This window comes from Calonectris borealis, chromosome 7, assembly GCF_964195595.1.
Source record: "Calonectris borealis chromosome 7, bCalBor7.hap1.2, whole genome shotgun sequence".
Lineage (NCBI taxonomy): Eukaryota > Metazoa > Chordata > Aves > Procellariiformes > Procellariidae > Calonectris > Calonectris borealis.
The window spans coordinates 35,254,005-35,268,448 of record NC_134318.1 but is presented as its reverse complement, the minus strand read 5'-3'; the positions used below and the strand labels follow the sequence as shown (position 1 = coordinate 35,268,448).

The window sequence follows — 14,444 nt, the reverse complement described above, 5'->3', positions numbered from 1 at the left end:
TATTACGGATTCTGTAATAATAGAAGCAGTCGCTTCATTGAAATTAATTTATTTTGAGAATATCCCTTTTAATCCTCCATGCATTTTTTAGCACAAAAAGGTGGATTTTATCACAACCTCCTTCATAAAACTTAATTTGTATGTCTGGTAATGTGGCTGTTTCAACAATTCCTCATTGGAAATCCCACACCTGTGAAACCGTGGCAACACTGTCAGTAAGTGACCTACACAAAGTTTAATAGAAAAATTTTACTGAATATCCTCTGTTTAATGTAAACAAGGCAGGAGGCAAAACAAGGAGTATATATTTTATATAGTTACACTATTTTACAGGGCACAGAAAATATTGAGGATCATGGTTTGAAACCCCTGTATGATACGCAATATCAGATATGGATTTTCCATGTAGCCCCAAGTCTACTAGATAATCCTTCGATTTTACTTAGCACTTCGGTTTAGTATTTATTTTAGCAAGACAGATAGCAATAATAAAATGTTATCTGTGAAATTACACAGCAGGTTATGATAGAAATTACCATGCATTTACAAAGCCATTCCACGATTACTTGTGCCCTGTAAAATCAAGTGTGACAATCTTTACACTAATCGTAGTGTAAGCAAGCTCGGGATTCTGGTCCTTTTATATATATATATGTATATATATACATAGGTGATGTACAACCAGACTCAAGCTGTGTATCAAATCACAGCTTTTATATTGCACAGACAAATACATAGTAAGAACATTACACAGACAGGATCTGAATACCAGGAATATTACAGTCATATGAGAAACTAAGGACAAACTTGTTCTACCAGAGCTAGCACATGGCTTATTACAAAGTTTTCTCTATCCGAGTCTAAATCAAATACATACTATAAATGGAAAAAAAGTAAAAAATGTGTCTATTTACACACATGTGCATCATGGTTAAAATGTGGTTTGGATCTGCTTTTTGAAATCAGAAATTATTCTAGTATTACCTCTCAAGTATTTCAATCTAATACTAGAGGCCATATTTTCTAAGGTGATAAGCACTTGCATTTCCCACATCTGGAGGACCTGCATATGCTGTGAACTTCAGGCCATATATTTTCTCAGGTGTCCATCTCTGGGTAATAAATAACCACATATAAACACACGCACACAGAAACAAAATGGGCACCTCAATGACATGCATAGTTTGGAAAGGTGAAAACATGGACCTGAACTAAATTCTAACCTTTTTTTTTTTTTAAAAAAAAAAGTGCATGAAAAATATCACCACAAAAAATAATCAAACGAGTTCCACCTCTTCAGGAGGATTAAATCACTTTTACAAAAATAAAAGTAATTGTCATTATGTATGGTAATTAGGGGTTTGTAGGCAGCACTCACAAAAGCAGTTTAGGCTAAAGCAACTTTAAGGATTGCTTCACTTCTATCAGGATGGATCCATGTCTTATAAATTTATCAACTAAACAACATTTGGTGTGCAAGAACATCACCGATGTTGCTGGAGACCGAACAATTATACCCTGAATTTAAGAGTTCTTATAGTTATATCTACTTATTTTTCTCATGGACAAGCATGAAGGAATTGTGTTTGCAGCTCAGTAGACTGTTTTGCATTAAAATGCCACAGAGGTTGCAGCAGTCCTTCCAGAAGCTGACTGATACACTCCTTACAGTGTAATGAGCTCAGGTATCAGTGAAAACAACAACAACCACCACCACAACAACAAAAGAGGTGATGTTAATGCTTTCATTTGAGATCAGGCATCTCTTGAATGGCTTTATAAATTGTTGTATTACTTGGAATGCTCTTGCAAGTTTTGTTTAACGTTTCTCTTACTTTCATTTATAGCAGTATTATCACTTCCAGTTTCCACTGACATTGGGACATTAGAAGTATTCTGGAACATATTCTTAAAAAAAAATAAATAATGAAAATAGAAAATTTGAGGAAAAAGTAATTAAGCTCAAGCAAAACCAACAAAGACACAAATTCAGTAAAGCATCAGCATTTGTGCTCAACAGCTTAACTTTGTTCATGTAAGAGACTGTGATTTAGGAATAAAATTCTTGAAATTAAGCTTATGTTTAACTGCTTTGCTGAATTGGGACCTTATTTATAACAAATGTATGTATTAAACATCACTCTGCATAGACATTTACATGTTCTGAACTATGTGTCAGGTATGTTACATTAATGAAGCTTCTAATACGGACTGACTGCAATACATATCACTAAAAATTATTTGCTACTTTCAAGGTATGTTTTTAAAGAACAAAAATGAAAGAAGTGTCATTTTTTAAAACTTTATCCTACTATGCTACTTTGACCTGAAAACCCTTTGGGGCTAAATTCAGCAAAAAAAAAAAGGAGGTGAGGAAGTAAAACATGCTTTTGTTTGCCAGATAAATGCAATGCTCTGTACAAAAGCCTCCCACTATAGGCAGCCACTGAATACAGGTTTTACCTGCCAAAATGTTTCCCCAGTTCCAGAACTGCTCTCTCGAGCTGAACCTGTACTGGAAGCTTTTACAGCAGGACCCTCTTCACTGTTGTGACAAGAATAAATTTAGCCCATTAACTGTGACACTGTTCTAATTAACCTGCTAACTTAAAAGGTCTTTCAACACGAGGTTCCATAAATATTAAAAAAAAAAAGACTTCAAAGGCATGGATTCAGAGCAGAATCTGATTCTAGGTACAGTCATGTAAATCCAGAAAAATTCTAGTGACTAAGTAAATTAGACCATACTTGCATATGAGCAACCACATCTGAAACGGGCATTAGCTGTGCAAATAGGATAGAAGGAAAGACAAACAAAGAAATACAATGTAAACACAAGGAGGTAACCTCTACCGTGCCTGCCTATGCTATTACGTTCATAGGAGGGGAAAGAGGTACTACACACCTGTGCGGAGAGCAGGACAGGTCTCTCACCCGAGTCACTCGGTGTGACTTGAGGGTTAAATCACAGCCACCCGCACCTGCCAATGCGTAGGTGGCAGTGAGCAGCAAGAACTGTCTGCAGTGCAGGCTGCCATCACGCTAGAGGAACAGACGCGAAGCATGCTGAAGTCCGAATGGCTCTCCACTTGCAATCCAAATGCCTGCCCTGACTGATAGTGTCCATATTAAAAAAAGATTCACCGAGAGACATTTCTGCATCCCAGCACTGTGAAAAGCAGGCGTAAATTTTGGTCCTATATATGGTATCAACGCTTTAACTGAATTGGCATCAGTCAATCTTTTGCTGGGCACTACTGCTATGGTTAGATAAGCAATAAAAACACTTCTAAAAATGATAGAATGTTTATGCTGCCAATTTTCAAGGCACAAAAGATTCTTAAACCAATGCAGGCTAAATACCAATTTAAAAGAAATTAAAAATACTGTTTCAGCAACAACTACTAATGACCTATCATTAACTGTGAAGGTGACATGAGTCGAGTAACTAGAGTTCACATGCAAAAATCTAAAGCAAATCTAGTTACACAGATAACCTGAAGAGCAATCACTTGGAATGACAGAGACAAACATGCTAGAAACATGTACACTTCAGATATATTTGTTATGGATGTGATGCTGAATCAGGATTAATTCCATTAGTATTGATTTTATACTATCTCTTGGAGTAATCCGTTGGGGAATCAAGCTCAGAGTTGTCTTTAAGATTCACCAAAACAAAAATGATCCCTCATTAATATATCCCACTGTATATGGATTGGTGGATTTTTTGAACCTCTCTTCATTTTTAATAATACACATTGCAACTATAGTTGTGATTTCCTTTCACATATCCAACTGAAAAGAAAAAGAATTAAGACATAAAAATGTTATAAAATTAATTTGCTTTTTAAAAGTAATATGGTCACAAAAAGCGAATTGGCGCATGTGAGCCCCAGAACATACAAAAGACCCAACTCTCTAAACATGTCATTATAACAGAATAACCAAGGTCTGATGTCTGCAGTTCTTCATGCAGCTTTTGCAGCTCTTCACACAGTGGCTAGAAATGCTATGTATTGGTTTCTCCCAAAATGCCTTCAATCATATTCTAGGTCCATTTGAATCCTTCTGTCTTGCAATGTCAACATCTGGTGAAAGGAACTTTGTCTTCCAATTCTGCCAAGTGTCAACTGACACTTTGCCAGGAGGCACCACCTCTTCTTGTCTGGGTGTTGTCAACAGTCTTTTCGACTGAAACAGGCTAGGTGGTTTTACAGCCTCGCTACTCATCAAGGCTGCTTATGGTGTAGATGAGGCATGATACTTCACAAATGCAATTGCTGCCAGCTCTTTGCAGAACTCTTCCAGCACAATCACGCCCTCTAGTAACGTCATGTGGTCAATGCTGAGAAAGAGAAAAAAAATGGGCAGAGAATCAGGAGTGGCACACACAAAAACCAGCCGGGGGTCTTGGAGAATATGCAGTATATTTACTCACATGGGCCCTTCCGGCTCCAAGCCCAGCAGGCGTTTTCTGACCAGCAGAAGTTTGGGAGTGAAATCTGGGATGCGCTGGATTCTAACCATGAGGTCCCCAACGACCTGTAAAGCACAATACCATCAACACACAAAATTAACACCTTTGCAGAGTGCCTGGCAGCAAGGTTAAATGACAGCCTTCAGTGCCCAGGATGCAAACCCACTTCAGCATCCTCACAGGCTCACAAAATAACATGCACAGTACCTGCTCTGCCCCCAAAAAGGGTGAGCGGGCGCAGAAAGTAAAGAGATACAAAAGGGCAGGAATTCTTGAGCCTTACTTGCTGTTGCCACAAATGGCATTACTTAATTATGTCAATGATTAATTTGTCTTAGTAAATGTTGACGCAGGCAATTGATCAGTAAATTCCTGAGTTTAGGGAAAGCACAAGGGGAGAGACTGAAGATTATATTTTGAAATGGTGAGGGCTGCTGGGAAAAAGGGAGCTAAGCCCTCTGTTAGTATTGGGCAAGCACCATTAAAAGGCTCCTGATCAGCTTAATAACAGCTGGTGCGTGGGATGTTTGACTTGAGAAGACTGCAGTGTGCCAGGCACCCGGCCAGCACTTCTAGGATGCAGGTCTGGCAGGAAGAGATGGAATCGGAGAGGGAAAGGAAGGGGACTTTCGATAAATCCAGGACTTCATTGACAAGAACAGCCTTCATCGGAAAAAAAAGAGGATGAGCAGAGGTATTCATCCAGACACAGTGTATTCAGGAGTGTCCTTTGCTTGTGTGTGATTTAAAGCCATGTCTTTCCCATCCAGGTGCAAACCTGTACTTGGCCTGTTCTTACAGCACTGCCTGACATTGCCTGCAAGTGACAACAATGTGACTTAGTCCAGCTTAAAGCAACAACATTGCCAGAGGGGATGTTCTGATCTATACAATGAAACTAAGCAAACAAACAATTTTGAAGACATCAGGATACAGAAATACATTTTCCAATGTTTTTGGTAGAAAATCCAAAATCTTGATTCAAATCAACAGCATAAGTATCTACTTTCAGTGAGAAGTCATTTGCCAACTTAAACTAGCCAGCAACTACTACCAGCAACTACAAAGTTACTAAATATATCGCTGCTCTATAGCCATATGTAAATATTAACTGTGTGTTTACTCACCCTGACAATAACAGAGAAGAGAGACCTGCAGCCAGAAGCTAGGTTTACATAAGGATCCAAAAGGTATTCATGTATATGAGGGTGGGGAAACAAGGACAGTTTGGACAACACTGACGTAACTTGTAAATTTACATCATAGGGCTGCAAAGAAAGGAAAACACAGTGCTTAGTTATTTTCATGCTGGCTTCTTTTCATCCAGCCAGTGTTTACTTAACTACTAGAACCTTATACACAGGGTTATGAATAAATAAAGATAGAAAGTTAGATTAGAAGACAGGTCCAAAACCTCTGCTTTCCACAAGAGGAGTGATGTGAATATGACAGTTGGGTATTAGATGTTATTATCTGTATAACTGCTACGACCATTTGAAGCTTTTGCACACTTGTTTATTGTAGGATAAGTCCTCTTCCTGTAAAACATTTTTTCAGCTCAGTAGCTAAACAAATAGCATAGAATCAGCTTAGATTAAACATCTGCTTGCTTCTCCTGGATAACTGTAAAGTATATGAACTCAGGAAATTGAGAGAGACAAATCCATGTTTACGGCTAATATGGTATTTCTCTTCTTCTACTTTCTTTTTCTTGGAAAGAACCATTGCAGAAGGCCTGGTCGTCTTGTGGCAGCGTGCTATGGGAGATGAGACAGTCCTAGGCTGGGAAAGCAGCATGAAATTCTGAGCTTCTCTACCTCCTTTCCGCAAATCAACTAAATGGGAGAGGTAACACTGTCAGATGCTGGAGGCCGCTAATCAGTCATAAAGAAAAAAAATAGTACCTAACTTTCTAGGAAAAAAATAGTGCCTAGCTTAAAGGATTTTACCATTCCAGTGAGAAACTCATTTCCATAAAATGGAAGCTTCTTAATGTTCTAAGTACTTTTTTTTTCCATCTTTGATTTTCTCATCACGATGAAAACAAGCTGACATTTTAATTCGGCCCCAAATTTGCAAACTAGTGGAATTTCCTTCCATCTATTCAGTGGTGGAACAGACTCCGTTGACAAGAGATGGACAGACATTCCCTTGGTACACCTCTATGCCACTCTGAAGATGTTACCAAGACCCAGGTGGTTTAATTTTGTTGGTTTTACCTGAAGTGGATTACAGGGCCTCATTCAATCTCTTTGACTGCATATTGGCAGTAACATCCTCAGTGGCATAATCACATCTAGAAGAGGATGATTTCATGGCCTCAAATTATCATCTCTATGCTCTCAAGTTAGCATCCCACTGAAGAATCAGAGAACAGATTCTTCACTTTTCCAGACTGTAAGATTTGGAAGAATTCAGCTTTGGATTAAGACAGATATATTTAGATATGTCTACATGTCTAAGCTCGCATTAGCCTACTAAACAGAGATCTGACACTTGATACACTTGCCTACACACAAACATCCCGTGCCATCTCAGATGCTCAAGAGTATCTGCTGGTCTCTTGGCAGTTCCACAGAGGGTGGATCCTGCAAGATCTGTGTTGTAACTGCAAGCTTGTTGGGAATATCTTGGGCATCACAAAAATGGCAACAGATATCTCAGTTCAGTTCAACTGAGTCGAACTTTCAGTCAATACAGTCAAGGAAGCTGAGATGGTGATTCACTTCGCACTAAAAGAGACACCTACTTACTGTTCAGTCTAACAGCTCCAGAGACTACTGGGGCTGTTCTGACAAAATTTCCACTGACTAGATGTGGACACCTAACTAACATTTAGGTACCTTATTACTGAATTCATTACCACACACTGTTGCATTGCAAAGAGATCTTTTCAAGTGAAAGCACGTATTTCTCCCAGTCAGTAGCAGTTATTTCTGTACTTGATATTCCAGCACTAGATTCATCCCAATCTTCTAACAAATGAAGCTTTGAGACCCTGGACCAGAGATGTTACAGGTAAAAAAGATCACTACATTTTTAGTTATTGTGGAAAAGTTACTCTGCAGACAGAGACACAAACTCCTTCCATAAATCCATTCCACTGTCTACCTAGCTGAGCTGTAGGAGAAGGTCTTTAGAGTTGTCTGAGTCAGTCAATTCATTAGGAAGCCTTGAAGCGATGAGCATTATCTGGTGTTCACAAGAAGAGAAGGAAACAAAGTAGTAATACGTGCTGCATTGTTCAGACAGATTGCTGTTGCGATTTGAACTAATTGAGAGCATTAAGGAAAGCTGCTTCTTCACACAGAGCTTTTATTTCTGTCCATATGTCAGCAGACTCCATAAGACAGCCTTGTATCAGATAACATCCTAAAAAAATTCTCTGTTACTAAAAAGGTTAAAACCAGCAAAATCTGCAGTTCAGGAAATTCTTACAAAATTCTTAGGAAACAGTCAATTCCATAGAAATGTATAATATTAACAGGAGGAAGGAAGCACTGTCTAGCAGATGAGGTACTGGATTTCAACAGCCTTGAAACAAGTTGCTTCACTTGTCTTCCTTGGCTATCTTCTGTCAGAAACTAGATTAATGGTACCTACCACCTCTGCAAAGTTTTCTAATATCTACTAACAAAAACTGATAAAAACAGAAGAACTACCTTTGTGACAAAGCAAAAAAGACATTGAACACAATCTGGAAGTAGTACTGTGTCCCCACTACAGGCTTTTCAACATTTTTCACTTTGTTTGGACATTAGCACCCATCATGTCAAATTTTTCATTAATAGGACCCAGGTTTTGTTGTTTTGTGGTGGTTTTTTTTTTTTTTCGCCTATGTGATTCATGTGTTTCACTGTGAATAACCCCTAGGAATTTCAATTTGGTTTTTAGGACAGGGTTTTGGTACGATATAATAAGAATTAACCCCTTCTGTCTGATTCAGGCAGTTCATTTTAATTCTTCTGGAGTCAAGAACCATTTTTGAAACCACAGATCGTAACACCTTGCTCAACTAACCCAAATGTGTGTCAAGCTGACAGGTAGTCTATCAAAATGGGCACTGTGCTTCCATGCCAGATGCTACTTTTGTTGTAATCGTATGCATCTGACACTCAGGTGTTTCTCAGGGGATGTAACTTGGATTCTTTACTTTTTGTAATTTATGTGTCATTGCTCAGACAAGGTTTTCATATGCATGAGGCTTGTTTTTCCTAAGAGCTAATGATGCCCAGTTTTCTTCATGACTCTAATCTATAACCATTTCAGCTAGTGAAGTGTGCAGAACATGTTTACTGGAAGCAAAACCCTGAGAATACACAATATAGCAAAGGAAATATTTGGCTTTCTTTTGTGACTTCTGAATTGTAGAAGTTGGTACTCTCAAACATCCTTCTCCCCTGAACACTCACAGAGCTGACCTAGAGGCTACTACTGGCTTCCTGACATGTTTCCTATGCATTTATATGTATGTGGCACTACCACAGCTAATTGTTTATTCTGTAGATAGCCCCACATGCAAAACGGAAAAGAATTTACAACCTTCTGAAACTGGTACTACTGCATCTGTAGCAACTCCAGCTGGTATTACAGGGAGGGTAATCTAAACTTTCAGGGCTTTTTTTCACAAAAAGTTGCATCTTCTTGATCTAAAGCAGCAAGATTGACTTGACTAACTTAAGTCCAGAGTTTAGAGAAGGCAAAGAAACGTTAAGTTTTCACAGTGGGCAACCTCCTTTTCGCCTCCCTGAGCCTTCACTTCGCTTCTCCCTAGAAAGACTAGGTCATGCAGGCTGGCTAAATACAGAAACAAATACACATCGGGAAAATTCACCTTCTTTAAAATCCTTTGTATTAATCTGGGTCTGACATGTCACACCTCCTTTTCAGAACAAGGAGCCAGTCAGATCATCTCTCATTTGTTTGCCCTTAGCAGCTATACTTTTATTATTTGAAGGTAATCAAACAGGAAAAAAACCTACTTTACATTGCAGATGGAAAAGGATACCTTCTAGAAACTTTCCATGCACTGATAACAGTTTTTTCTAACTGTGAAAAAATGGGGGAAATGTTAGTAGTGACACAGTAAGTTCTTTTCATCTTACACAGTGATGTTAACTGCTTCCAGAACACGACTTCAGATTGAAGTTCACTGAAATATGGCAGAAAGGAGCTGTACAGTATTTTATTCACTGAAAAATGTACATGCTTTCTAAGTGTAAATGCTAGAAAATGAAAACAGAATCAGTGATGCTAGTATTGAAAGATTCCTAAGATACTATCTTACCCTCTTCTTTTACTTAAAGGATATTCTTGCCTTACTCATTAATTTAAACTATATTTCTGGTCAAGAAAACATTTGGTATACAAAAAAGTGGGTAACAAAGATAAGAGGGTTTTTGTTCTCTACTTTTGTTCAGAATGCTGATCCCTGTAACATCCTGCAATCTACAGAGACCTGCACCAAGGACATGGACATCACACAATAATATGATGCTATAATAGACATCTGAGTGATGGGAATCCATGGGACCTTGGAGATCAGCCCTTTAGTAGTGATGAAAGTATCAGAAATAGAATTCATAACCTGCTTTTCCTTACCTGATCAAGAATCCTGCCCATTCTTTCAAACAGGACTTTCAAGAAGTGTCCTTCAAAAAATGATGCTTCTAAATTGCACTTTTCCAAAGATCTGGGAGATCCAGGCCACTCCCACCGTAAGCAGATGACACAATAATCCCGGAACTAGAAAAAAATAGTGAGGAAAACAGATTCAAACCTCCATGGAAACCATTTCTTTCCTTTTAATAGTCCATACGCCTTAAAACTATAATCTGTAGCTACATGAAAAATCTAAGCCCAAAAAGAACAGTCATTCTAAAATAAACATGATCAGTTTCTATGCCCGCACCTCATTTTCTTCTTGACATTCATGCTATTAGGGTAGTTTCAAAAACACAATGAGTGGAGAACAGAGCTCCCAAAGAGCGCCTGGGGCCAAAACACAAAACAAAGCCAACAATACACATCCTGATCAGGGTTCTTCTAAAGCAGGAATTGCATTCATATACATTCTTGTTATCCGTACGTTACCACACTTTCACTGTGTTATGTGTAGCTTATCTTGCTATCCAATTTGTATTGCTCCCTAGTTCCCAGGACAGGAAAGGCACGTGTATATGCAAGAGATACAAATGAAAAAAGTACTTCAGGGCTTCCTCTTCCCTCTCTTTGTTTCCTATCACCCATAACAGTCTTTCTCAACCTCTGCCTCTGCCTGTGATTTGCTGTGGGCTGCCTGATGTCTCACTTTCAAGGAATTATACCTTGAAAGGAACATAGGTTATAGCAGTGAAAATAAGGAACACAGGAATAAACAGTAGCAAAAGAGAGACAAAACAGACTCAGAAATTCTTCACTGCGTGTAGCTTACCTACTTGTGCAGGCTTCCAGGAATAGAAATATGGAAGCAGAACAGCTGTTTGGATGTAATAACAGCAATAGGCAGGGCTATTCTTAGGGGGGAAATATTTTAAGAGTAGCCATTATCATTGTCAGGAAGTGACAGAAACCAATTCTACTCCCAGAATACTCTTTTTCCCAAGGCATGAAAGAAATACAAAGATGATATGTGTTTTCTGGCATCCAAGAATAGAGCATAGGGGAATTTTACATCAACCTTTGTTACCTTATTCTCTAGTTTCTACTCCCTTTCTTTTCAGGGGAGACTACAGATAAAACAATACAATAAATACAGAAGTCCAAGCTTCCCATCTTAAACTGCTGATATCATAATTCAGAGGTTATGGAATTTTTGAAGTATCGACTAAATATAGCGCTCTCAGTTACTCTACTCCTTTGCATAAATTTTTCTATTCTAGAAGATTCACAAGGCTTCAACAAGAAAGCTGCAAATAAACATGACTGTCCTCTGACCAAGGAAACTTTAGATTATGTTTGCAAAAACAAAACCCACATTTATTTCAAAACAGTAAACCATAAAGCCTTCCCTGCCTACCAAAACTCCCAACTTCAAACCTGAATGCCTTAGGCTGCGCATTCCTTGTGATGAGCCTTTATTTTTAAAGTCCCAGATTGCATAACTCCTATGCAGCATTTTAATTTCCCTTTAGTCCTTTCAAACAGCTTGGCAGGCAATTCTCCAAGAGAATGCAGATAAATGCAAAAGCAAATTAAGAATCTATCTGCAGTTCAGATTTTCTCTCAGTTATATGAATATTAATGCATTTAATGTCATCCATTATTTCCACTAGGGTAATACAAGGTGGATTCACTGTCAAAAGATCTCCAAAGGTAAGTTTTCATTAGAAAATAAAAATTTAATTTTCCCATCTTCCATTACCAAAAGATGCATTTAGTAGGACTATTTATAGAACCATTTGTATATTCTCATAAGCATTTCAAATGCTAAAGGACTAAAGAAGACTTCACTGACTTACTTGTCTGTGTGCATCTCTGAGGTAAGTATCATAACCTGTACCCTCCACATGGTATGATGACTTAGCTTCATCAGGTACAAGACAGAGAAAACTAAAGAGAAAAAAAGTACAATGAATATCTATAATCCACAGAGCACCAGATCAATACTTTCTCATCATCTGTAACAGTGTACACAATACTGAATTGTCTGGCCAATTAATCCACAGATTCTACCATAAGTTTATGTGAAGAATAGAGAATGCAAATCTATTTAAGTGCGTCTATTCTAGCTACTGTTCGTAATTGCAAGATATATACTTCAGAACTTTTGTATCTAGCACTAGAGGTAAAAACCTCAGTGGAAGCATTTTCCGAGAATTAGCAGACAGAATGGAGATGAAAAGGAATATTCGTAACCAGGTCAAGTATTTGCTAAAGGTCAGACTCCATCTTACTAGAGCATATGGAAAATTTACTGGGGAATAAATGAGCCAAAAGAGAAGGAGAATTACAGTTAATATTCTTCTTAACCTACTGCATAGGCAGTTTTATTTACCATAGTTTGTTGTCTTAAAAAATGAACATCTAAGAACATATTGGAATATTTGCATATAAATGTCCCAGTTACAAATATCATTGCCTTTGCCAGGTATGTAGTGCAAATACTATATGTCCTTATTACTTCACCAATATCTGACCTAAAAAGCATCAGGAAATTTTGATTCTTATTCGAGAGGAACTCTCTTTGAAAAATAAATATAAAAACCTAAAATTTCTGGACAGCAAAATAAAACTCAGTCTTTGGATCCTGTTTCCAAATTTCAGCTTTCTCCACACCCCAAGAACTGCTGGAGGATCCTGTAAGATTTATATGCAGAGATATGTAGTAGCTGACTTTCTGTATGGAGCTCATCTTATCTGAAAAAATACAAATTTGCAAAACACTGCAAATCCTGAAAACATTTTTATTCACTGATGGAGATTACACAAGGTGAATTTAGGAGAGCGTTCTTTGCATCTTTGCTCCAGACCATGTCCACCATAAACTATATATAGCAATACTGGGGGAAAGAGAGCAAGAAGCGACTACGCCATTCTATGCTGACTGTCCTCAGGCTGCTTGCTTCCTTTGGTTAACACCTTTGATTATTTCTGGGTAAGTAGATAGGTCAGCACTGAAATACCAGTGCTGCTTTGCTACCGTGTATTAACAGAGCAAACAGCATTTGTCCTAATATTAGTTGCTAAGAGAATTACCATCACTAAGAGCAGAGCCTATCCTCTTTGTGATACCCATTTTGCAGTACGTCTAACAGGCACAAAGGTGTGTTACAGGTGACAGGGATGCCCCTTGATCGTCAGGGAACAGCAGGTTATCTCTAGCATGGCGATTATTTACTTTCATATATGAGTTTAAGGAACTTTAGGAAGTTTGAGGGTTTTTTTCCCCTAAAATGTTTATGGCAATACACCCCAGACTTCTCCGGGAAGGTCAAGTCCTGTAACAGCAATTTAAGTATGGCAAATATTTTTGAGAAAATAAAGTTTTATAATCAATAAGGCTTTCATCATGAATTCTGAGTATTCAACTAGACTATTAGCTGCAAATTTGTTTTATTTTTCTCATTTATGTTTAATTATTTTTACTTATTGTAAGCTCTAATCTTTCAGGACTAGCTTTCTGATAAAACGCCACATAATTTCCTTCTGTGGAGTCATTTTACCAGCTGGCACAGAATAACATCTATTACAGAGTACATTTGATTTGCACAGTATGTGCAGACACCCACACATTCAGAGACTTCTTCAAGTGTTTGTTTCAACTTACCTATTTACAATTTTATGAACTTCAGTCTTCCCATCATTTTTTGGATGTTCTGGACTGACAGGTGGAGAAGCACTGAGCCACTCTTGAGTTGACAATGTGTTATCTGGAGACAGATCAGTAAATAACGGATCTTCCTCCAGGTCTCTGCGAGATTATATTAGACAAAAACATAATCATTCACAGAATGTTATGGAAGGCAGGAAAATCTCTGGGTCAAAAGGCATGCTTTCTATCTTTCTTCTCTGAACAACTAGGATGTTTTCCGGAACACTATCATATGCACATCTTTTTACCCAATTAATATCAGAAATACCAACCTTTACAAATACCCAACAAACTTTGTTTTGAAGAAAAATTGTAACTTCTTGATCTGAACAACAGAGTAGACATTTTTGACTCGTACAAAATCACTGCATTAAATCACTTCAACTCTTTAGCCACATTTTTTATATGAGAGAGCGTTATACTCCAGGAAATTATTAGATTATTTTAGAAATATTCAGAAATACCTAAATAGCCGGTGTGACTAGTCCTTACTCCTCTATCAGTAAAAAAAAGGAGTTACAAGAGTTATGTAGGGTATTTAAAAGGATTTTATGTAAAGTGTTCCAGAAAAGTTCTTCCATCAAAGAATGGTTCAAGAACATAAATGTAAGCAAGACACCTAAGTGACTGACTTCAAGAATAATCTCACTG

General features: G+C 37.8%; 1 protein-coding gene across 2 annotated transcripts in view; it reads right to left on the bottom strand.

The window, feature by feature from the left end:
* Positions 1 to 234: 234 nt before the first annotated feature.
* Positions 235 to 14,444, bottom strand: part of FHIP2A (FHF complex subunit HOOK interacting protein 2A) — a 36,580-nt gene continuing 22,370 nt past the window's right edge. Inside the window, exons 12-17 of one of the 2 annotated variants that reach the window (XM_075155130.1) lie at positions 13,749 to 13,892; positions 11,941 to 12,031; positions 10,082 to 10,225; positions 5,608 to 5,748; positions 4,442 to 4,545; positions 235 to 4,348 (exon numbers count right to left, since the gene is read on the bottom strand). In XM_075155130.1, the coding sequence (XP_075011231.1) occupies positions 4,243 to 4,348; positions 4,442 to 4,545; positions 5,608 to 5,748; positions 10,082 to 10,225; positions 11,941 to 12,031; positions 13,749 to 13,892 (730 nt within the window). In that variant the 3' untranslated portion in view covers positions 235 to 4,242. The remainder of the gene's footprint in view (positions 4,349 to 4,441; positions 4,546 to 5,607; positions 5,749 to 10,081; positions 10,226 to 11,940; positions 12,032 to 13,748; positions 13,893 to 14,444) is intronic. The other variant, XM_075155131.1, reaches the window with a different exon arrangement.